The 24,243-nt window shown below is 38.5% G+C and overlaps 2 protein-coding genes across 5 annotated transcripts; one reads left to right on the forward strand and one right to left on the reverse strand.

Moving 5' to 3' along the window:
- Positions 1 to 4,817: 4,817 nt before the first annotated feature.
- Positions 4,818 to 20,339, forward strand: dpf2 (double PHD fingers 2). Of its 4 annotated transcripts, none has more exons than XM_081365211.1 (12): positions 4,818 to 5,323; positions 8,698 to 8,858; positions 10,107 to 10,214; positions 10,430 to 10,608; positions 10,743 to 10,835; positions 11,994 to 12,078; positions 12,588 to 12,629; positions 15,939 to 16,076; positions 16,518 to 16,649; positions 16,738 to 16,850; positions 17,549 to 17,630; positions 18,043 to 20,339. In XM_081365211.1, the coding sequence occupies exons 1-12, from the start codon at positions 5,292 to 5,294 to the stop codon at positions 18,123 to 18,125; spliced, it is 1,248 nt and encodes a 415-aa protein (XP_081221337.1). In that variant the 5' UTR covers positions 4,818 to 5,291; the 3' UTR covers positions 18,126 to 20,339. The 4 variants fall into 4 exon arrangements, with proteins under 4 accessions (XP_081221337.1, XP_081221338.1, XP_081221339.1 ...); XM_081365213.1 differs by lacking the exon at positions 12,588 to 12,629 and adding an exon at positions 8,373 to 8,615 and having other exon boundaries at positions 4,875 to 5,323; positions 18,043 to 19,897; XM_081365212.1 differs by lacking the exon at positions 12,588 to 12,629 and having other exon boundaries at positions 18,043 to 19,897.
- Positions 20,340 to 21,638: 1,299 nt separating this feature from the next.
- chrm1b (cholinergic receptor, muscarinic 1b) lies at positions 21,639 to 23,114 on the reverse strand (the record flags this gene model as incomplete). Its single annotated transcript, XM_081364760.1, has 1 exon — positions 21,639 to 23,114. One exon carries the CDS (start codon positions 23,112 to 23,114, stop codon positions 21,639 to 21,641), a length of 1,476 nt encoding a protein of 491 aa, XP_081220886.1.
- Positions 23,115 to 24,243: the final 1,129 nt, after the last annotated feature.

The raw sequence follows: 24,243 nt of genomic DNA on the forward strand, positions 1-24,243 counted from the left end.
TGTCACTTCAGTTGAGCTAGAAAAATAAAGATGCGGTTGGTTGTCAGTTTTTTGTGTAAATTAACGTTTTCTATTTCTGATGTCATTTTTAGCCATACATTATTATTGTAGTAATTAATTATTTGTTTATAGTTACTTATAACCAAAGCTCGCTCTATTTTTGCTGTAGATCATTAAACCTTTGCGCTGCCTCAGAAGTCTGTCTGAACAGTCATTACCTGATAGATAGGGCAGCGAGGCAACAAGTTTTGAAGTGGTCACGTGACTGCACTGCAGTCAAACAACGTCCAGCTCCACCTCGGTTTTCGGCTGCAGCCCTGAGGTCTCGGTCTCGTCAGATTGACCACTAGTGCCACCTCGTGTCCATTCGTGAACACTACAACACTAAGAGTTGGAATAATAACGGGTTTGGTTCTTTCTTATTGAAGTTACAGTTTTTCTCAATTGTTTACACACAAATTCTGGTACTTGAGACACAATGACCACAACATGTAACTCATTCACCAACCCCCTGAATCAATTCTGCTAAACTACAAGCACAATACCTGCTTTACACTCAAATTGCAGTTCTAAAACACACTTTTTTCAAAACACTACACACAATTCTCTGCTTTTGGCACAGTTTTCATGCAGAAAATATCTTGTTTTCACAAGGAACACACTGCCATTCAAATATGCACACTGACTCATCACAAGGGCAAACACCCGTCACACAGTTTTACAATTAGCAATCAGAGTTTTAGCATAAAAGGGCAACAGGTGAGCTCTTCTGTTTTGGAGCAATGGATGCCAACAATGGAAACAGAGGCAGAGCCAGAGGAGTGAGAGTAAGAGGAGGAGGATGGGGAGGACAAGGACAAGGACAAGGACGAGGAAGGCCAAGGACCGTAATCTCTGATGAGATCCGAGCCACTTTGGTTGATCATGTGGTCAACCATGGTCTAACAATGAGGGAGGCTGGGCAAAGAGTACAGCCAAATTTGAGCAGGTACACTGTAGCATCCATCATCCGGACTTTCCGAAATGAGAATAGGTAAGAAATCTACTCTGACTAGAAAATTGCAGTACTGCATATCAATACAGTACTCAATGAGTACAGTAGTACAGTATTGCCTGTGGATTGTTCTGTAGGACTGTAAAAATACTGTAAAGTATGCTTCAAGTATTTAAGAAATGTATACCTACTTTGTATTTACAGTATTTTACTATTTGTTTGGCAGAACTGAAAGATTACCAACACAAGGTGGTTGGGAACGTGTTCTGTCTCCTGAACAGGAAACTGAAATCATTAACATGGTCCTAGAAAACAACACCATAACATTACGGCAAATAAAAATAAAAATAATAGAAAACAATGACATATTTCAAAATATAGATAGGGTAAGCTTATCAACACTGGACCGTGTCTTGCACAGAAATCATCTCAGGATGAAGCAGGTCTACAGGGTGCCATTTGAACGCAATTCAGAAAGAGTCAAAGAATTGCGACATAACTATGTGCAAGTGAGTCGCAATTGATGCATACTCTCAACACTGTATACAGTAAATTATACATATTTCAATATTGTAATCATAATGATTGTGCTTCACAATAGTGACCACTCCATGTCTATTTCTGATATTGTCATGTGTGTTTCAGAGAGTCCTTGAGCTAGAGGTGGCTGCAGTTGAGCACCAGTTCATCTTCATTGATGAGGTTGGGTTTAACCTCACAAAAAGACGAAAGAGGGGAAGGAATATCATCGGCCAGCGTGCCATTGTTGAAGTCCCTGGCCAGCACGGAGGGAACATCATAATGTGTGCAGCGATTACCCACCACCGTGTCATCCATCACCATGCTACCCTTGGCCCCTACAACACCGCCCATCTGATCACATTCCTGGACACCCTACACAACACACTCATTCCACTAGATCAGGTAGATGGCCCAGAGCAGCTCAGGTATGTTGTCATTTGGGACAACGTAAGTTTCCACAGGGCTGCTCTGGTTCATAACTGGTTCACTGCCCACCCACGCTTTTTAGTTGTTTATCTCCCTCCATATTCTCCATTCCTCAATCCTATTGAGGAATTTTTTTCTGCCTGGAGATGGAAAGTGTATGACCGAAATCCACAAACGCGTATACCTCTTCTCCAAGCTGGAGGACGCATGTGGAGATATAGCAGCTGATGCTTTTCATGGCTGGAATCACCATGCTAGGCGATATTTCCCCCACTGCTTGACCATGGGAAACATTGCTTGTGATGTGGATGAGGTGCTGTGGCCAGACCGCAACAGAAGAGAGGATGCAGCATAGTTTTTTTCTTTTACTGTAACTGTACAGTAAATTCTGTTGTTTTGTATGTATATGTGCAACTTTGTGTTGGTTGGGAATGGGATGTACACTGTCTACATTGTTTTTGCAGGAAAAATAAAATAAAATTTTACCGTGTATTTGTGTGTTCTGAGTATAAAAACAATATTCTCAAATATTTTACAACACACTTATGTATGTACTGTCTGTAGTACGTGTAACACTGAACCAAAAAAAGGCCTAAGTCATTATGATGAATGGAGAAGTGTTTTCCATTCATCATAGTGTTTTACATTGAGCACATCAACTGTTCAACTGGTTCTTATAAATGTCTATTCATATGATGGTTTGTGTGTGTCATTTGAAAACAAAATACCATTTTGAGAAGAAATAACATTGTTTTGAATGTAAAGTTTCATTTTGCAGGAGAATTGAGGGGTTTTGCCCATTGTGTGTGTTTTTTTGGATTTGTGTGTAGAGTTCTGAAAATATGAGGCATGCTTTCAGAAAATGTGTGTAAACAATCGAGAAAAACTGTAATGTCGCTTGTTTTGGAACTAGGGGTGCTGAGGGATGCTGCAGCACCCCCTGACGACAGCTGTTTCACTAGGCTACATTGGAATTTAAGATGACATGACATGACTTTTAAATAACTTTTTGTTTTTCAACCTGTTTTTTAAGAACACCTTCAACTTTTATAAAATTACTCTAAAGATGATTTCGTTTTTATATGTTGTCGAATAGGGTTTTATGACTCTAAAAGAAATGAATATATCATAAGGCAATAAGCCGATCTCGCACGGAGTGAGTGACGTGACACTGGTTGAGGACCAGCATCTCAGAACTGATTTGACACTCATTAAATGCATGTGAAAAAACTAAATATAGATGTATTGATTAAAGCATTCATCGGCATTAGGGGCTGTTCACACAGAACGTCAACCATTCCACTCTGCTACGTTTCCATTGTTTTTCAGTGTGAACGCACTACTCGTGTTTAACTGTTGTGCTCGCGTCTCGCGAATGAACTCAACACAAGCGCAGCACTCAAGTTAAAATAAGTTCAACTAAAACGCGCCTCGAGACCTTGCGTTTTCCCACCGTTCCACTGCCCGCGTTTGGCGTCTTGCGTTTTCGCTTTGAAAGATTATGCTTTCTGTGAAATATATGTGAGGTCATGATTTTCGTCTTGATGTTGCACACGCGCGCTGAGGGGAAACAGGGGAACCGAATTCTCCGGAACACCGACACTCCTGAGTGAGTAGGCTATATCATATGCAGATTTGTGTGCTGTGCTTTTTAAAATGTATCATGAGTTCTGAGCGTTCTCACAACTCTGTACTCATTCATTGGTATGTTAATATTTTTGTTTGGGCTGTTTAATAGGATTTTGTTTAAAAAAAAACTCCATACCACACCATAGCACCGCCCTGCAATATCAAGCCCCGCCCATTAAGTCCCGCCCCCAGCACCCCCCTGGTAAAGTATGTTTTTAATATATGATTTTTATTAGTTTTTTTATTAGATTTTTATTAGTTTTATTCAGTTTTATTCATTATTCAGTGAAAAACACCCCTTGGCTAATTCATGAACGAAGCGTTCTTTCAATTTTGGGTCTTGTCAAAATGATCTAGTCACAAATATAAATAAATAGTTTGGAACACGAATCGGTCAGATCTGGTTATCGAATTCACTGCAGAGGTTGAAGTCTGCGGTTTTCCCTACTCACTGCAGAATCAAATGACATGATCCAGCTCCTCCTCTCTGGACGTCTAATGGAGTGGAGGGATATGGTGTTTCTCAAACGTTAGGCTGCACCCTATGAAGGCTGCATATCTCGGCTGCCACGTCATCAAACGTCGCTGAGGGCCATCTCAGTTTGAAGGATCCTTGGAAGGCAGCGTTCGTTTTACATCATTCATTCAGCTCATATTGAAGGATGCATCGGATGTATCCTTTGTGGCCTTAAATCACCCACAATCCTTTGCACACATTCAAATTCACGAAAATAAATCGACGGAAAATGAGTTGGTACTGAGCTTGTCTGAGTTTATTATTAAATGTAAGACAAAAATAATGTTTTCGGACATGAATATGTTGATGTTATCTTTTGTTTTGCTGTAAATTAATCATTTAACACTAAATTGCCAATAATGTAAGCCACTGGGAGACCTCAGACGGCTGTCATTCACTGTATCGCATTAATAAAAAGCTAGTTAATATAAAGATTTGTAATGCAAAGTATTTTTCCAAAATTAAGTTTTAATAGTATTTTTGTGTTGTGACCGTGGGGGCGGAGACATGTGTGACTAGACTAGACTGTCTCATCCTAGTGTTTAATTGCTGAGCAGGACATTAGCCCACAAGCCTCAAGGACTGGACTAAAATGGACGCAGAAACACCCATAGAGTTTTGGATAGGGTTTGGGTGTGGTTGGATATTCTAGCTCCACCCATTAGGCCCAAATTACATTCGCTAGACCTAAGCTCCACCCATTTGTTCTGTAGTGGGCAGCCTCTCGCTACTTTTAAAATGTTGCAGTGGCCAGGGTTGATTAAACTGTTGCACCTGGCAACCCTGGCAGCAAGCAGCACCATTTGCGAATTCAACGCACTGGCTTGATGTGCTGTAAAGGGAATAACTATTTAAATTTCATTCTCTTTCTCAAACGAGCTTCAAAATACTTTTATTATAGCGCACGAGTTGTATGAACCACGTAACTTTTATGATACTTTTTGTCTCCCTTTGAACAGTATTTTATCGATCCTTTTGTGTTATACAGTCGTACGGGTTTTGAAAGACAACAGATATTTTGTTTGAACGAATAGACAGATCATTGTATTATAGCCTACTGTCTATATTTGAACATGAAAAGAACCTTCATCTGTTCCTTCACACGCACGCCTCCTGAACGCCCGTGACCCGTGACCTTCCTCTAAGGTCCTTCATTCTGCGCAAGCGCAGATCACCCGCTGCAAGCAGATCAGTAGAGCCAAGATGGCGGCGGTGGTGGAGAATGTTGTCAAGCTGTGAGTATTTTTCATACTTATTTGACTGCATATGAGCTTTTCATGTTGAAATTTGATATGTAGCTGAAGTAAATATGCAACGTGATGGGCATTTCCATTATTTGCTGAAAGTGAGCTTAGATACACGTGTTTGACAAGGTTATCCGAGCTCTGGTTAAGTTAGCTGTACTAGCAGCTGCTGTGTCCCGCTGGTGTGAATGCTTCATTTAGCTTCCGTCTTTCAGCATGATCAGGGAGCAACGCATGTAGGAGGCTTTTTCTGTTCCTCTAATGAGTGTGCTAATGACATTGTGTCATAAAGTTTCGCGGGAACCATGTTAAGCGCTCAGATGTTTGTTTCAGTTGTTTGTCAGTGCTGTGGTTGGTTATTCTGGTCTTCAGTTGTGGAAGCACCAGCTGTTTTATTTGATTTCACTTGTCATATGTGGATCTGAACATAACAGACTGATTTATGCCACTTATTTTGAAGCAGGTTACATCTATCTGTCCATTTCATATAATAATGTTAATAACCAAATATATTGACTGAAATGAATTTTTAATAAGGAGCTTTTTAGATGAAGGGAAGTTGAAGTGGCGAGTGAGTTATTCGTGATGGTTTCAGGCGATGCCGATAATTGCGAAGAATTCAGATGACACCAACTTTGGATCGACATAAAAAAATACCTATCAAATATTATCCTTTTATTTTAATATTATCATATCCTTAAATTGTATACAAGTTGTAACTGCTGCCTAACACGTTCGTTGTGTATGCTTAACTGAGTACGTACACAACCTGTATTATCTTATAGCTGTATATTACTGCCATATGGACATTACTTTGACACTCATCTCTTACTAATAAAATAATATTTCCTAAATTATTGAATTGAATTAAACTTGATTTACCTAGTAGCCTCAGTAAAGGTGTTAAGATCTGTCAATGCGTTCAATCTTTAAGGACACAAGTACTCAGACTTGACAGCGACGATCGATCATGAAACGATGATCCCCCTGACTTTAAAAAATATATTAGTCTATTTTTCTGATTGGTTATTGCAGCATTTTGGGCAGTACCGGAGGTCTGATTGGCCAGCACGCCCTCCAGACGAGATGGTCCTCACTGCAGAACACGAAATCCAGGGGGAGGTGTTGGATCTGGATCCAACCACTCCCACCTTACATATACCTAAACCTACCCATCTCCACCCCCTGATCCCTAAACCCACCCCTAAACCTACCAATCTCCACCCCTTAGATCTGGATCCAACCCCTCCTCCCTGGATTTCGTGTCCAAACTAAAACTAGGTTATTGCTTGGTGTTCGCAAGATCACAGAAAATTTAAAGAAACTAGGGATGGGCACTTTTGTCAATTTCTCATTTTGATCATTGATGGGTCTCAATAAATGCGTAATCTAGTTTTAGATTGGTAGGTTTAGGGGTGAGTTTAGGGATCAGGGGGTGGAGATGGGTAGGTTTAGGGGTGGGTTTAGGTTTATTGGATCTGGATCCAACCCCTCCCACCTTACATATACCTAAACCTACCCATCTCCACCCCCTGATCCCTAAACCCACCCCTAAACCTACCAATCTCCACCCCTTAGATCTGGATCCAACTCCGCCCCCTGGATTTCGTGTACTGCAGTGAGGTGCTACTTTCCTTTTGTGGAGATGTAGCCTAAGTTGTAATGGGTATAAATCTGAATAATCTAATATAGGATGTGTTTGGTTGAGTTTATTAACTCTCTAGCAAATCTCTGCAGGGTGGTGTGTATTCACAGTTTCAGCTCAAATGCAATGCCCGATATTATTGACTGGGAAAAACATTGATGCATCATAATCTATCAGTTATTTTTTTCTAGTCATATGTTTGTTTTCATAGACATGTTTTCATGTCATATTTTTATTTGTCAACATAAATTTTTGTAACAGTCTTAAAATATTTTCATTATCTCCATGACGGACACGCCCTGAGTAGCCTATATTGAGACCTATCAATGATCGAAATGAGAGATTGACAAGTGCCCATCCCCAGTTTCTTTTAAATTGTCTGTGATCTTGCGAACACCAAGCAATAACCTACACGTCTTACACAATTTGTCCACTAGTAGAGTTAATTTTGCAGTATCAAACACTTACTCTGATCTATCAGGCACTCTTATTTTAGTATTATTCATGTACTATTATAGTGTTTCTTATTAATATGAATTGGCTTTTTTTTTGTTTAGTTTTCATTTTCATTTTAGTTTGTCATTTTGTTGTGCTTTTTGTTATGTTTTTTATTTGGCTTTAATTTATTTTATTTCAGTTTTAGTCATTTTAGTACTTTAACTTATTTTATTTCAGTTAGTTGCCAAGGCAACATTTCTTTTTTTCATTTCAGTTAAGGTATAGGCTATTTTTTTTTTCATCTAATATTTATTTTATTTTATTTCCAGATTATTTCAGGTAACTAAAACAATTTTTAGTCTAGTTTTAGTTTACAAAAACAACACTGCTAATAGTACTTGTGTTAGCCTCATGAATGCAGACGTTTTTTAAAGGTCTGGTGTCTGACTTTGACCCTGTTTACACTTGGTGTTAAGATCTGCCTCGGGTGATAACTTAGAAAATTGGAAAAGCACATGCAAGAGCTGCACAATTCTGATGAAGTCCTAACATTTTAGCAGGTTGATGGGTGAATAGGCAGTCATTTGCTGCTATCTAGGATGAAGCATTCATGTTTACTCTACCAATTCAGTGTGGTCACATTTCTGATTCATTGGTTCACAAAACAGTGGACCCCATTTACACCTGTATTTAGTGCTGTCCACAAGGTGGATCTTAATAGCTGGTATTAACGTTGTCCGAGTTGCTGGTTTGTGGAATGTGAATCCCCTTTGAGCAAGTGCCTTTTGAAGCTGTAGCTCTTGTGTTTTGGCGTCTTGGAGGCAGGCAATCATCCCAGGGCTGTTTCGTTGTCTGGGCTCTAAACCCCTCAGAGCTCTTGGTTCTAACACAGCAAAGCTTTAAGCTTTTGTTTCATCCTCTGTGAAATCAACGCCCGTCTGTGCTCTAATCTCACAGGCTTTAGCTAGCCTGTGCTCTCTCTCCGGGGCTCTTAGCGGTTGCCGGGGTGACGGGCGGGATCGGCACCTGCTAAGTGGCTGGAGTGAGAGAGTTACAATGACTGGGCTGCATGCCTGCAAGACCTCCCGCTGCATACAAACACTCACGGGCGGGTAAGCTGAACAAGGTTGAGCTGGTTTCAGGGTGGCAGTGACACTCTATTGCTTTTGCCCAACAGAAGATGGCTTCTCTAGACTCTATGTGAGTTTCAGAAAGCACCTCTGGTTAATCTTAGTTTTAAATCAAGCTGTTACATTTATTGTCTCTCTTGCTCTGTCTGAAGGCTGGGTGAGCAGTATTACAGGGACGCTATGGAGCAGTGTCACAACTATAATGCCCGTCTGTGCGCAGAGAGGAGCGTGAGGATGCCTTTCCTCGACTCTCAGACAGGTGTCGCCCAGAGCAACTGCTACTTCTGGATGGAGAAACGACACAGAGGACCAGGTGGGACACACTCAGTCACAGCGATCAGTTTACAGAACAGGTTTTCTTTTCTTTTCTTTTCTCTGCATTTTCAATAGAGTTGTTAAAATACCAAAATTAATTGATACCAAAACCAGTGAAATGTCATAAGTGTGGATATAGACCTAAATATTAATATCACAGGATAAAAAAAAAAAACACATTTAAATGTTGTATAAATATATTTTTGACCTACTATATATATATATATATATATATATATATATATATATATATATATATATATATATATATATATATATATATATATATATATATATATTGAAAAAACTGACAAACATCCGGTTTCTTTCTCAACTGTTCACTTATTACATAATCGAGACAATACTTGCTGAGGCGGGTATTTGGACAGTTATTTTTACATAATTTTGTGTGTTTGTTCAAGGGCAAGGAAACGCGAAAGAGGAATCAATTCAGTGTTCGAGAGCTATCTGAAATGCGGCCCTCTCTCTCTTTACGTTTGGACCCCTCCAATTAACACTAAATTTTTAGCCTACATATTTTTTCCAAAATGATTATCGGTCAAAATGACCCGAGGGATTTTATTTGTATAGCACATTTAAAAACTGGTGTTGACCTAAGTGCTTTACAAAAGCCTAGGAAACAAACAATAAGATATAAAACATATAAAACAGTAAAGCAAATTAAAGAACAATAAAAATGGAAAACCTATGAACTAAGGTTAAAAAAAGAAAGAAAAAAAGATAATCAAGATATATTGAAAGCAATTGAAAAAAGATACATTTTCAAAGTGGATTTAAAAATTGACAAAGTTTGGGCGGATCTGATGTAAGCCGGTTGGCTATTCCATAACTTAGGGCCGATGACCGCAAAAGCACAATCACCCCTATTTTTAAGTCTAGTTCTAGGACCAGATAGTAGATCAGAGTCCCCCGATCTGAGTGATCTTGTCTCCGGGCAGATGTAGTAGTTCAGATGGGTACTATGGAGCCTGGTTCTGCAAAGACTTAAAAACAAATAACAAAACTTTAAAATCAATTCTGTATTTATCCAGTAGCCAATGAAACAAGATCAAAACCGGTGTAATGTGTTCACTTTTACGCTTCCCTTTGAGAAGCCGTGCTGCAGCATTTTGAACTAATTGTAAGTGTGTGATGCATATCTGAGGGGCACCAATTTTACAAAAAAAAAATTAAACATAAGACATGACTGATTGCATGTATGTTTTTCATCTCACTCTCACCAAAGGTGTTGCCCCAGGTCAGTTGTACACTTATCCAGCACGTCGCTGGAGAAAGAAGAGGAGAGCTCTCCCTCCAGAGGACCTTCGTCTAGCCTTCCCATCTCTAAAGCCCGGTATGCAGCCCCTCCTTTCCTCTGCGAGAGACTGTTAATAACAGTGAAGAGATATGTTGTTTGTAATTCCCTGTGTGTAGCCCGTTCATAGATTTGTGTCTAGGTATTTATGTGTTTCACTTTCATGTCATTTAGATTTCTGTATGTTTTGGTGATATTTCTATGCATCTCTGTGCAGTTGCCTATGGATGTGAATGTGCGTGTGTATGTTTTAGAGCTGGATCTGGGGCTTAAGAAGGAAGTTTTCTCCAGTGATGGAAGCAGCTTAGAGGCTCTTTTGAAAGGAGAGCCACTGGATAAAAGGTCAGGGTTGGAGCTCCGCACAGGGGAAGATGAGCCCAGCTCTACAGAGCTCTCCACCAGTGCACTAAACTCCAGCAGCAGGGTCCGAAAGGTACTGAGAACAAGTGATGATTTGGATTTAGGGTGTCACACCGTTTTTGTTGAAATCTCACCTTGCTTGGTTATTCTGTCTGATTTATTTTCACCATTTTGTGTGTGTGTGTGTGTGTGTGTGTGTGTGTGTAGAGAATTTTGGAGCCAGATGATTTTCTAGATGATCTTGACGATGAAGATTATGAGGAAGATACTCCGAAGAGAAGAGGAAAAGGCAAGGGAAAGGTGAGATCTTGATGTTCTAAACTTGTGCTTGTAAATTCTTGTAAATATCATGTACACATACATAGTCTGTCAGGGATGGAGAACTTCTGTCCTGGAGGGCTGCTGTCCTGCAGAGTTAAGCTTTAAAAAAAAAAAAAAAGTTCACGCTGCAAGATTTTCAAAGTAGTCGGTCACTGTTCTTTTCACACTGCACGATTAATTCGGGTAACATTCAGTTGCTGATGTGTTCACACTGCACAATGGATCGGTGACAGGAGGTTTCACACTGCATGACTTTACAAAAGAAAGAATCGCCGACAACTTTTGGCTGGTCCGCAAACTACGTTTCACAACCAAACACAGACGAGAAGTGATAAGGAAATAACGCAAGATCACGCGTGCATGAGACCGGAGTTCTCGCGCGAGACTGAAATTGTTATTAAAAATGATAGCCTGAAAGAAGATTTGCAATCCAAATGATCTCTGCGCTGATTTGCAGCGAAAAGAACAAAAACAGATTATGCAGGAGGAAATGGTTGGGGAGAGAGAGGAGCAAGGATTGTGTGTTCTGCAAAGAGAGTTGGGGGTAAATAAATAATTTTGCAATGTGCTGCTGTTGCTGCTGGTCAAGCAAATGTTTGTGCTTTGTTTCTGTTTGATATAATTGTAAATGTATCTATTAAAATACTGATATTCTGGTCTATAACTCTTCCCCAAACATCCCGCTGTCCTGTTTCTTGCTCTCTCATTGGCCGATGTAGTTTTCAGTCAGAACACTTTCACACAACAGGATTTTGAATCACCGACAGGTCCAGATATTTAGCATGCCAAATATCTCACGGGCGTCTGCGACTCTCTCAGATCTGGTCTTTGATAATTCACACTGCGTGATTGTCACTCGCGTGAACAAGCACCGATTTGCCTATGATTTCGGGCATTTGTCGGCGATCTCACAAAACCTGTCGGCGAGCGAAAATCGGGCCTAAAATCGTTCAGTGTGAACTCGGCATTAGTGATCCTGAAGACACTGATTACTTTGTTCAGGTGTGTTTGATTAGGGTTGTAACTAAACTCTGCAGGACAGCGGCACTCCAGGACCAACATTCCCCATCCCCTGGTCTATGTTAGGCAAAACACCTGTAAAAGGTTATAGTTATGATGATGATAATGGTTACACAGGGTCGTGGTGGTGTCAGCAGCGCTCGGAAGAAGTTGGAAGCAGCAGCAGCTTTGGAAGATCGGGACAGACCGTACGCCTGTGACAGTGAGTCATATATGGCATTCAGGGGAACCACATGACTCAGCCCGCTGACCTCTCGGTGATCTCATCTGGAGATCGACTTCTCTTTGCTATAAAAAGGCTGAGCTGTACTGTATCTGACATACTTAACTTGAGAATCATTTCACAATCAGCTCTTTCTTGTCTATTCATGAAAGCCAGAAGTACAAAAAAAATGCACATTTTTATTGAAAACATCTCAAAAAGCCTACTATTCTGTATGCTTTGGTTTACCAATCACACATCTAGCCTGATTAAACTAGTTATCTTTATCTTGTAAACCAGAGGACAATTTATACTTGATTTCCAATTTCATGTTGTACTTTCGTAGTTCTGGATCTCTATTCTCTGCATTTGTCTCTTAAATGTGTCATGATACTGTGATGCAAATGTTCTTTGAGTTTATTTCTCCTGATTTCCTGATTCTTGTTTTCAGTCTGTGAGTCTTTCTGTCTCTTCTTTCTCTTTTTTCTTTCTTTTTCTCTCTCTTTCAGACACTTTCAAACAAAAGCATATTTCAAAATCTTCCGAAAGAGGTATATTGCTCTCTCTCTCTCTCTCTCTCTCTCTCTCTCTTTCCGTCTAGTTCTCCTTCCCTGATTCTGTCTTTTTCTTCTCCTTCCCCTACCGCTCATGTCTTGGTTTTCCGCTTTCTCTTTATTTTGTGTGCATTGCAAACATGATTTGTGCCTGACAAGAATGTACTGAACTTTTTATTTGAATTTATTTTTTTTTTTTAAGAAAAACTGGACAGCGTTAAGTGTGACAGCAGCTTCAGATGAAGACTTTTTCCACAGAGTTAATTTATTTTTCCCCCCTAAACAAGCTGTACTGCCTCCGGGCCAGGTGAAATGTTCAGACACGTTCAAGCGGGTTTTTCTCGGCAGCATGACTCAATATAACTTCCCAGTCTGAGGAGTTAAAATTGTGAACTGTTTGAAAAGCACTTTATACTTACAGCAACTCTCTGTTACTAACAATTTACTTGCATGCATCTTATGATTCGTCATCAGCAGGGACCTGCTGATACAATATTACGCTACTGTTCAAAAGTTTTTTTTTAGTTTTTTTATAGAAGTATCTATATGCTCACCAAGGCTGCATTTATTTGATCAAAAATACAGTAAAATTGTAAAATATCAACAATTTAAATATTAACTAAGTTAATATATTCTAAAAATTTATTTTATTCTTAGGAGAAAGTATGCTGAAAATTCAGCTTTGCATCACGTCTTCAGTGTCACATGATCCTTTAGAAATCATTGTAATATGCTGATTTAGTGCTTAAGAAACATTTCTTGTTGTTTTCAGTGTTGATGTCAATGTAGACTTTATTTCAAAAAGAAATATTTCGTAATGTAAAAGTCTCACTTTGATCAGTTTAATGCATCCTTGCTGAATAAAAGTATTCTTTGAAAAAAAGTAACTCGCTTTTGAACTGTAGTGTATATACATATCTAGGTCACAATAGAACATTATTGCAATTTGTTTTAGTGTGTAGTTAATCAACTGTGATGCATTACGATCTTTTACTCTTGCGTTTCTTTTATCTGCATTAGGCTTTGGTGCTTTGCACAATTATATTCTTAGCTCATTCTGATTTTTGGCCGAAAAAACAGCATTAAATTGATTCTACTGAACATTTCTCCTCCTAACACACTTTCTCTGATCTCCTTTTTTCCTAAAATAGTTGTGGGAACTGGGGAAACCACAAACCTAAATTGGCTGTTTTTGTCACAAAAAAATATCACAATACTTTGAAATATCCCATCCCCAGTTAATACTTAGAAATTGTTTTTGACATGTAAATTGCTGCTTTTTATATAACCTCTATTATTCACCTCTTTATTCTTCATTACTTGTTCTGTGTTGTCTCTGTTTTTTAGTTCTTTTCATTGCTGCTTGTAATACTCATCCTTCTCTTCACCTTGAGGTCGCTCCCTGTTTTTCTCATTCCTTTTCTGATTAGATTCAAATAGTGCCTCTGTTTTTAAGTTGCTCAAGGATTGATCAATCCAATTTCCCTGAATGTGTGATGCTTACGGTTTTAAAGGGATAGTTCACTCAAAAGTGATAATTGTCATCATGCGCTCACCATCATGTCGTTCAGACCAAATAACTTTCTAGTGTGCAGTAGTAAAGGTGTTGTCTAAAGCTGCGGTGCACACTGTACAATTTATAATAGTCCTTTACGATTATTGCTTGTCAGACTGTACGAACATGATCCCAGTATAAGTCATGCCACACTATGGGATCTCAGATGTCATTAATGTCAGACTGAACGCCAGTTAAGTAAGCAATAAGGTACGAGAGGCTGTGCTGTATCGTCAATAAGTAAATAATTGCCTGTGTGCCTGCAACGCCCTTCAGCCGTGACTTATTAATTTTACAGCACAGCCTCTTGTACCTTAACGCTTACTTGACTGGTGTACAGTCTACAGATGATGATTGTGAGCTGTATTACATGCAGGATTGAAATGGTGGCTAGCAAAGAAAAACTAAAATCTTGAAAAGACAAAAAATATTAAGACGTGTGTGTGTGTCCGTGGAGCAAGCGGTGGTTTGTTGTCGCACTAATTGCGTCATCAGGTTCGGCGCTCCAATTGGTTTTTGATTTGACAGTGGTCGTCAGAGAAGTCTTGCTGCATGACTGCCTTGACTTCTGACACTGCCAGAATTTAATTGAAAACTACAATCAGAGGAATCCTTTAGGATTTGCTAAATTTGTCTCCGATGGCAAAATCATGGCCAAAATCGTACAGTGCGAACTTGGCTTAACATTGACCAAGCTGCTCTTCTTCATACAATGAAATCGAATTTGGGGACCAATCGTGGTTGGTAACTATTTGCGTCCACTGTATGGAAAAAGGCTACTTGGTTGTATGCAAGGAAATAAGTCATACCATTCTGGAACGACGTGGCTAAATAAATAACAGAATGATTATTTTGTGGTGAACTATCGCTGTTGTTTACAGGGTTCCTACGCAGGAAAAGTATGGAATTTGAGTTATTTTTAGGTCTGGAAAAGTATGGAAAAAAGAAAACAGAATATGGAAAAATATGTGTTTCTAGACTATTGGCCCGATTCAGTTTTCTAAAATATAAAATTAAGAATTTCTAAAAAATGTATCATACATGCATTGTTTTCATGGCAAAAGTTTATTGATTGTTGAACACAATTGAATAAATTCAAGGCACACATTTTCATTTTGCAAAGCCCGTCTTTTAACATAAGAGAGTCTCTTTTGAACTTCACTAATTGAATGTACATGTGCCACGATCTGTACTTTGCTGTTTGGTGATCATTCAACATCAAACCACGATTATAGTATCAAACTGATGTGTCAGAGGTGAATATATGCAGGTTATAAAGTGTTTTTGGTTTTCTTCTCATCATGTAAGCACATCACTTTGAGAAAACCAATGGAAAAAGAGGGAAATTAAGAATGTTTACAGATGACTGTACTATACCAAATGAAATGCTGAAAATAATGCTGCATGATCGATTTATTTTAAATATGGTCTGAAAAATCTACAGAAAGGTTTTTGAAATGGAAAATGTGTAGGAACCCTGTGTTTAAGTGATCTTTTGAGTAAACATATTAACATTTGCCATGGTGTTGAAGAATGAGAATTAATGAAGATCAGGAGAGCCAGGAGCGGTGGAATGATCTCTCAACTGTCCAGTAGCAAGCATGTGGGCATGATAATATAGGTGCATGCATGAGAGAGAGCTTTTGGTGTGAAGCAGTCATGCCCCATGTGCTGAAGTACATGATGTTTCGGTGCATATGACCACTGAAGGCACTTATAACTGTCATTTTGATCTCTGTGTGTGTGTGTAGTCTGTGGGAAGCGCTATAAGAACAGGCCTGGTCTCAGTTATCATTACGCCCACTCTCACTTGGCCGAGGAGGAGGGGGAGGAGAAAGATGAGATGGACATTCGCGAACCAACTCCACCCCAACAGGACGAACCAAAGAGTAAGCAATTGATCATGCTTGTTGTTGTTGTTGAAGCACAGACTCTGGTAGCCAAATAAGCAGAGGCTATTTAACTTTGTCTCACTTGGGATTGTCATGAAATATTTTAGTCAATATATATATATATATAGCCAATAAAACTGATTATAGATTAAACTCTTAACTGGTTGGCACAGTGTGGTACACTCAAGTATTGACAGAATGGCTTTATTTTAAAACCTAGTGGGGTACCTTGCCCGCCATCTTAAATGGAAAGCTCTGCATAGGCAGCATCTCGTAGTCCCTTCTACAAGGCAGCTAACTAGGTTTTGAATATATGTTTTAGCTTCTAGGGACAGTGTTGGATTGTATTATTTTTAATGAACACTGATTGGTGTGTTTTGAAGTAATGTTGGAGTAATGTTGGGTATTCTTTGTTCTCTTTCTCTCTCTCTCGGGCAGCTCCAAAGAAGGGCCCAGACGGTTTGGCTCTGCCGAACAACTACTGTGACTTCTGTTTGGGAGATTCCAACCTGAACCAGAAAACTGGCCAATCAGAAGAGCTTGTGTCCTGCTCAGACTGTGGTCGTTCTGGTAAAACAAACAAACACTCACACTTTCTCCTGCTTGCTGCTTTTGATTTTCTTGACCAAATAATTATTAATCTGTTCTTCGTTCTCAGGTCACCCTTCATGTCTGCAGTTCACTCCAGTGATGATGGCTGCTGTGAAAACCTATCGCTGGCAGTGCATTGAATGCAAATGCTGTAACATATGTGGAACATCAGAAAATGATGTGAGTTTGTTTACCACTGTGTAGTAGGGGTGTAACGGATCATAGTTGACTTCTGTACCTGAATACTGTTAGACCTACCGGAAAAATTTCAAGCACTTTTTATTTTATTCTTATCTTTGTTCTATTGTATATTTATCTATGCTTATAATTTTTTTAATTAAAAAAGTTAGGCTAGTAACTTTTTGCTGTGGTATCCAAGTGCTTAGTGTTCTGTAAATAATAAATTGAAAGCATAATGAAATGTAACACACACTTTTTATTTGACTCAAAAACCGTAATAAGATTTGAACCATGAGTTTTGTGACTATTTTTGAGTTACAAATATGATCATTTGTTAAATAAATGTACTTAACCTCCTTAAAATTGCACTATGTAACTGTTGGCACTGTAGCGGTTACTAAACCAAGCTACTTCTCTGTTTGTGTCTATGATGAGTCACGCTGGTACTGGGCTACTCCGCAGTGGTCTAAAATAGTCAGAATATAAACACTTATACCGCAGTGATTCAGTATAAGACAAAACACGGTTTGGAAAAATGTATTCATGATGTACTCGCTCGTATACATTTTGTAAATTTTGAATACAAAAATGTTACATAGTGCAGCTTTAAGGAAAACTAGTCTTGTGTTGAAATTGTTCGCTCCCTCGGTTTATGATGCCTATTTGGATTCTCTGTAATTTAGTATGCTTTTTCACAGGACCAGCTGTTGTTCTGTGATGATTGTGACCGAGGTTATCACATGTACTGCCTCTCGCCCCCCATGTCTGAACCCCCTGAAGGTAAAGCAACATGCACTTATGCCTCATACACGGCCATTCAAGTTTGGGGTCTGTGAGATTTCAAAAATAACAGTAAAACTATTCTATTTCAAATAAACAATAATAATAATAATAAATGTTTCTCAAGCATCAAATCAGCATATTAGAATGATTTCTGAAGGACCATGCGCCACTCAAGACAAGTTATGGCTGCTGAAAGTACAGATTTATCATCACAGGAATACATTAGATGTTAAAATATATTAAAACAGTTATTTAAAATTGTGTTTAGTATTTTACAATAATACTATTTTGGTGTGTAAATGCAGCATAAGGGACTTTTTAAAAAAGCCAGTCATTTTTGATGAATGCTCAAAGCACATAGAATTGACTTACATTGTGCTAAATCACAGATTTGTGCTTTGCGTTACAGGAAGTTGGAGTTGTCATCTGTGTTTGGCCCTCCTGAAAGAGAAGGCCTCCATATACCAGAATCAGAATGCTCCGCCCTCGTGATGGTCCTTTGGGAAAGAAAGATCCTCGATCACATGGTTCCTTCCAAGATTTGTTTGTTTGATTTAAGCGAACAAAATAGGTCGAACAGAAGTTGTATTGAAACAGAAAAGGGACTACCACCTCACCCAGGCCCTCAGACACAAATAGCGGGTGAGAAAAGAGAGAGGAAGTGAGAAAAAGAGTGGCCTCCTTCTCTTATTCCTCATTTACATCTCAGTAGGTTTGATCTCAGTATGACTGTTACACAGTTCCAAGTTTCAAACTACCCTTGCTCTTTGTTTTCAACTATTGGCCCCCCACAACGAACACAATACCGCCATACCAAACACACACTCTCCTGACCCTTTCAGGAGTACATACTTGGAGGAAGTCACTATGAGAATATTATGACTCTGTTTTGGAGTTCCTGCTCATATTAGACCTGCTATTTCCACCCGTTTCTGCAGAAACTGTTTAACAGTAAACAAATAATAAAATGCAGCTTATATCAGCCAAAATAAATATTGCATACTCAGCCATATCCAAAATACTCTGACAAAATATGCTTATCAAGGAGAGGAATAGTTGAAACCAATCAGCATGCCAATGCTTGTTCATAATAAGCGAAAAAGAAACTAATGTGTTTTTGTATATTTATATATTTGTATAGCATATAAAGGTGTGTTGTATTTAAGATCTTAAACTATAGAAATGGTTCATTATTATGACGGGAGTTGCTTGGGGATTTTTACCCCTGTGATGATAGCGTCTGCATATGCCACTTAAGCACAGAGTCTAGCAGTCGGTGTGTGAGCTCTTTACTAACTAATGGGTTAATGGTGCAGGTAAAGGTAGTGATTTTAAATTATATTTTTATATTGTTGTTGTTATTTTTTGTTGCTTTTTTAGGGTGCCCTTAAGGTGTTCAGAAAGCAGTTAAAAATTTGAGAAAGATGGTTATTTAAGATGTCGGGTAAAGCAATGAGGGAGAGAGGGCTGAAAAGATCAGTTTAAAAGAAACGTCCTGAAAATATAATAATTGTTTGCAGTTAATTGAGGGTAGTTAGAACAATATTACAGACCACGCTGAAATCAGTTTGTCAATGTTTATAGTTTGATAGATTCTACCAAGAATGTTAAATCTCTTTCCAGGTAATTCCGGAAGATTTGCTGTTGAGTAAGAACATGAACATTTATCTAGTTTAAGGAAATATGATGACAAAAAACTTAAATGCCATAATTATCATGTTTACTGTGATTTACATTTCATTGATTACAGCCATACATATATTACATAGGCATTTTACTCGTATGTATTCATTTATCAGATTCAAATTAAATTGCCAATTGGTAGGAGTAAGCAAAGGTTCTTCTGGCACTCAAAAACAAAAAAGCTCTGCTTCTGTATGTCTACTATTAACACGTTTACACATACAATTTTTCTAGAAAAACAAAACAAAAAAGATTTATACCCACAAACCACCACTGATGAATAGAGATGCCAGAAGGACTTTGTGAGTGTCACAGGCTTGGTTATGTTAAATTGATTTCACTATTGTTTTGCTGAAAGTTTACTTTCAGTCCTTTAATCTGGGGGTCTTTATTGGCGTCTTTATGGCATCAGATGTGTGCCATTTAGAAAACTGGATAAAATAGCCGTCCCTTAAAGGGATGCCAAAAATGAAATATCGTCATTACTCTTAAAACTGTATGACTTTTTCTTCTGTAGAACATAACACAAGATATTTTGAGGAATGTCTCAGTTTTGAGGATGATTGACTTGATGATTGACCAAAAAAAAAAAAAAAACACAATTTCCCAACATTCTTCAAAATATCTTTTGTGTTCCACTGAAGAAATTAAGTCATAAGTTTGGAGCGGCATGAGGGTGAGTAAATGATGACAATTTATCGGTTGATCTGTCCCTTTAACTTAAAGGATTGACTTCTAGGAGTGAAGGAAGTTTGTTCAAGTGACCCAGTGCTAAATTCAATACAACACAGATGTGCAAGTATGGTATTTGCTAAATTTGCCAGAGCTTAGTTTAACTTCCTAGAGCAAGCTGAGGCAGATATACAGCCTGCTTCAAATGTTCCCCTATTTTCCTGTCTTCTATTACCATTTCGCAATCCAGCCAAAACTTCCTTTGTTTAAAGAATAAATCTAGAGCAGTGTATGCAGCTGGCTCTTTCAATCCTGTTCTTTGTAAATGTATACTGAATGAAGAAATGAATTGACCTGAGATGAGTTCTGTGTACTCTGTAAGTCTTCAGTTTCAATATAGCGGCAGACCTCCATAAAGGTTTAGGCTTATATCAGGTGCTGATACATTAATTATTGCTCATTCATAACATGTACAGGATCTTATCGTTGTTTTATTTTTCATTCTCAATTTAGTTACTGCATGTTTACTTTACATAGTTGTTTATACATAACGCACAACATTTAGCTTAAACTCACTCTGTTGTACTTTCACAGTGCAGGCATAGTAAAGGATTATGGGATATTTGATAATTTAGCTTTATGGTATCAGCCAACTAACTATTATTAAAATATAACAAATATAACAGTTTACCTGAATCTTTCTAAAAACTACACAGTTTATCTAGAGAGAGAGAGTGGCCATTTATTGTTTTGTTTTTACCCCTTTTTCCTTTGTTGTTTGTTAGTTTTCTTTTGGGGGATTCATTTTGTTTTTGGTGTATGGTACAATTTTTTTTTTTTTTTTTTTTTCTAGAAAAATAAAACCTTCACAAACCATACATGTTTTGTTTAGAGTATACTGTTCATCACTTATTGTTCGCTTGTTTGGTGTCTGTATTGTGCGGACATTTACGTTCAATAGGTTCACCACCTTTTTGATAGATTTTGTCCATAGATACAAATACATAGCTAAAATAAACGTAATTAAATTGTAGAATTCCAGAAGTTTGGGGTTGAATTAGTTAGAATTTGTTTATTTGAAAGATTTTGTCTCGTTTTTTAATGAAACACTTTAAGACATCTTGAGGCCCCGTGATTGAGAACCATTGCTCTAAACATATTTCTGTGTGTATTTACGAAAATATTTACTATTTACAAAATGTATATTCCATGCAAATTTTTAAAAAGTACCATTTAATAAGCACATTGAAAATGACATCAAAATAATTTTTCAGTATTTATTCCATCTATACATAATGCAATTCCAAGTGACACACAATTACTTTTGGTCTTTTATCTGATGTGAACAAAGTACAATTACAGCTTTTGATGTAGCCAAAGAGCTATGACCACCAGGTTAAGTAATAACTTCTCATTAGTGTCTGACAAGATTCAAATTCAAGCAGTTTTGCACAATGACAGGATATTGTGTAAAAGCAGAGACACACACAAATTTAGTTATAAAAGTTGATTCAGGCCTATTCAGAGTTAAAAACAAACCCTATGTTGTTCCTTAGAAATATTATTGTCTGCCAATTGAAGCACTGTATCCTGATCTTGGATCAATTAAAGGCACCCATACCATGGAATGACAAATGGTAAAGTGAAAAATTACACTGTATAAGACTTATTCTGCCTCACAGAGGCATGGCGATTCCAGCTGTTTGTGTCCCACTTTCGTTTATCTCCACGCCGACAAAGTAGCAGAGCCTTGAAGGTGACCCGGAAGGACTCATTGCAGAGGGCATAGCACATGGGGTTGACAGTGCTGTTTACGTAGCACAGCCAGTATCCCAGCTGCCAGAGTTTTTCAGGAACACAGTATGAAATGGAAGCTAAAACCATGATGTTGTATGGCGTCCACGTGAGGATGAAAGCCATCAAGATGGCGCTTAGCGTCCGGGCTGCTTTTTTTTCTTTAATGATCGCACTGATGCGATGTTTTGCTCTGAGCTGGTGGCAAATACTTTGTTCTGACTTTCTAGGTGTTTTTAAGTGGAACTGTCTGGTGGGATGCTCAGCTGATGAGTTGAATTGTTCTTGCACAGCCTTGTTATCCTCTGATCTACTTTGCAGGTCCTTCAACTTAATTGCTGCTGGATTGGAGGAAGGTGCTTTTGCCTTGTTCTGCTCATGTTCCTCGTCTGTGGAAGAAGACAAGGTGCTATCTTCCTCATCTCCAATGTTCCAGCTGCTGTTGCAACTCTCATGAGCTGACTTCTGCAAAATTGCTGCCGTTTTGTTTCTCGTTGTATTGAAACACCCAACTGACCTTCCTTTGGCAAAGCCTTGTCCCTTTATGGAATTTTCTTCCTTTGAGCGACTCAAGTTGCTCTTGGTACTGGTTTGGTGCATTGATTGTTTGTCCAACCCATCCAGAACACCTGTAGTGCTTTTCACAGACCCAACTAAACCAGCAAGTCCTTTCGCTCTGTTCTCAATTTCCCAATAAATTTGCCAGTACAGAATGATCATGATGCTGACGGGTAGGTAGAATGCAGCGATGGCCGTACCGTATGTTAGTGGAGGTACCTTCAAGAACGGGATGGAACAGGTCTGAGCTTCAGCCCCCGATGGTCGTCCCATCACATGAGGCCAAAACAAGATAGCTGGCCCCCATAGCACAAATGATACCACCCATGCGACGGCGATCAATACCACCGCTGTCTTCGGAGTTCGCTTTGTTCGATAAGTCAGTGGTCGTGTGACTGAGAAATATCGGTCAAAGCTTATGACCAGCAGGTTCATTACTGAGGCGTTGCTCACTACGTAGTCAAGTGTCAACCACAGATCACAAGCTAAATGTCCCAATGTCCAACGGCCCATGATTATGTATACAGTATATAGGTTCATTGACACCGTACCCAAGATCAAGTCTGCCACTGCTAGACTCAGAAGAAAGTAGTTACTGATAGTCTGTAGCTGACTGTTGACTCGGATGGAGATGACCACCAGGGAGTTGCCCAGGATGGTAATTAAGGAAAGAGGTCCAGTCACAAGCACAATCAGAACCACCTCCCACACCTGATGACCCCCGAGAGGGTCCGTGGTAAGGTTTTTTGCCGGCGAGCTGCAAGTGTGGTTCATGTTCCCTGGGGAGACACAACATCAGATCCTTGAAGGGCCAAATAAATTCTTCAGGGGGAAAACCAGAAAGTGTCTCCTTCATTACTGATTGTGAACACCAGCACTCTGTGACTCTGTTTTCAGGTAAGAAAGACAGAAAAGGTACGTTTAATTTTTAAAGCACCTTCAGTAAGTTCTCAGACCTGTTGAGATTGACTTTGATAGCACTATCATTTTAATTGGTTCTCACTTAATCCTTCTCTTAAATATGTAGTTAATAACTAGTTTTACTGTTTACCAGTGAGCCTTGTTCACCATTGAAGGTTTTAAACCTGAATCTTTACATTTTGCATTCCCTCCATTTTAGTACCAACATTTTGTGGTAAATATGTTTAATGATTAGGGCCAAAAGTCTTTTGCCCTCAAACCACATTATTTGAAGAAAAGTTTTTCATTTACTTTATTTTCTCAGTGTATTATATATCTAATAATGTGTTGTTTGGACTTATACAGACACATTTGAGTTGACAATGTACTGTATGTATATGACAGATGGCTTATGAGCTATATAAGATGTCTGTTACTTTTATGCCCATCTGTTTCAGAGCATCATTTCATTTAACACAATTTAGCAAAGCACAATGAAAAAAATAATTAAACTCTCCTGCCTGCCGTGTTTACTTAAGTAAGAATTTAAGGACACTGAGTATAACACTATAATTTGTATTTAAATCAAATGGATAATGATTCTAGTTTAGGTAATTCTATTGTAACAAGTATTAAATTCCTGTCTTTACATGATTTGTTTTCAGATATTTATAAAGAGTTTTTAAACTTCTTTGTCATGTTCATTAAAACTATGCATAAATTAATTGTTTGCTTTCTCCTTGAAGTCAAACGAGCTCAAATGAATTGGCTGTTTGGATGTTTAAAATGTTCATTAGGTCTTCAAAAGATTCCAGCTGTTTCATGGTGGTAAATACAAGTACAGTTCCTCAGTTTCCATCGTCGTCATATTATATTAATTAGCTGGATACAGTCGTCTACATGGCTTTCCAGTGAATGTAAATACAGCAATAATTCCCTGAGTTTGACCTGAAACTCTTCAGAAAGTAAGTTTTTATGCATATGATAATTCAATCTAATGACC

The sequence above is a fragment of the Scardinius erythrophthalmus genome, assembly GCF_964197995.2.
Source record: "Scardinius erythrophthalmus genome assembly, chromosome: 5".
Lineage (NCBI taxonomy): Eukaryota > Metazoa > Chordata > Actinopteri > Cypriniformes > Leuciscidae > Scardinius > Scardinius erythrophthalmus.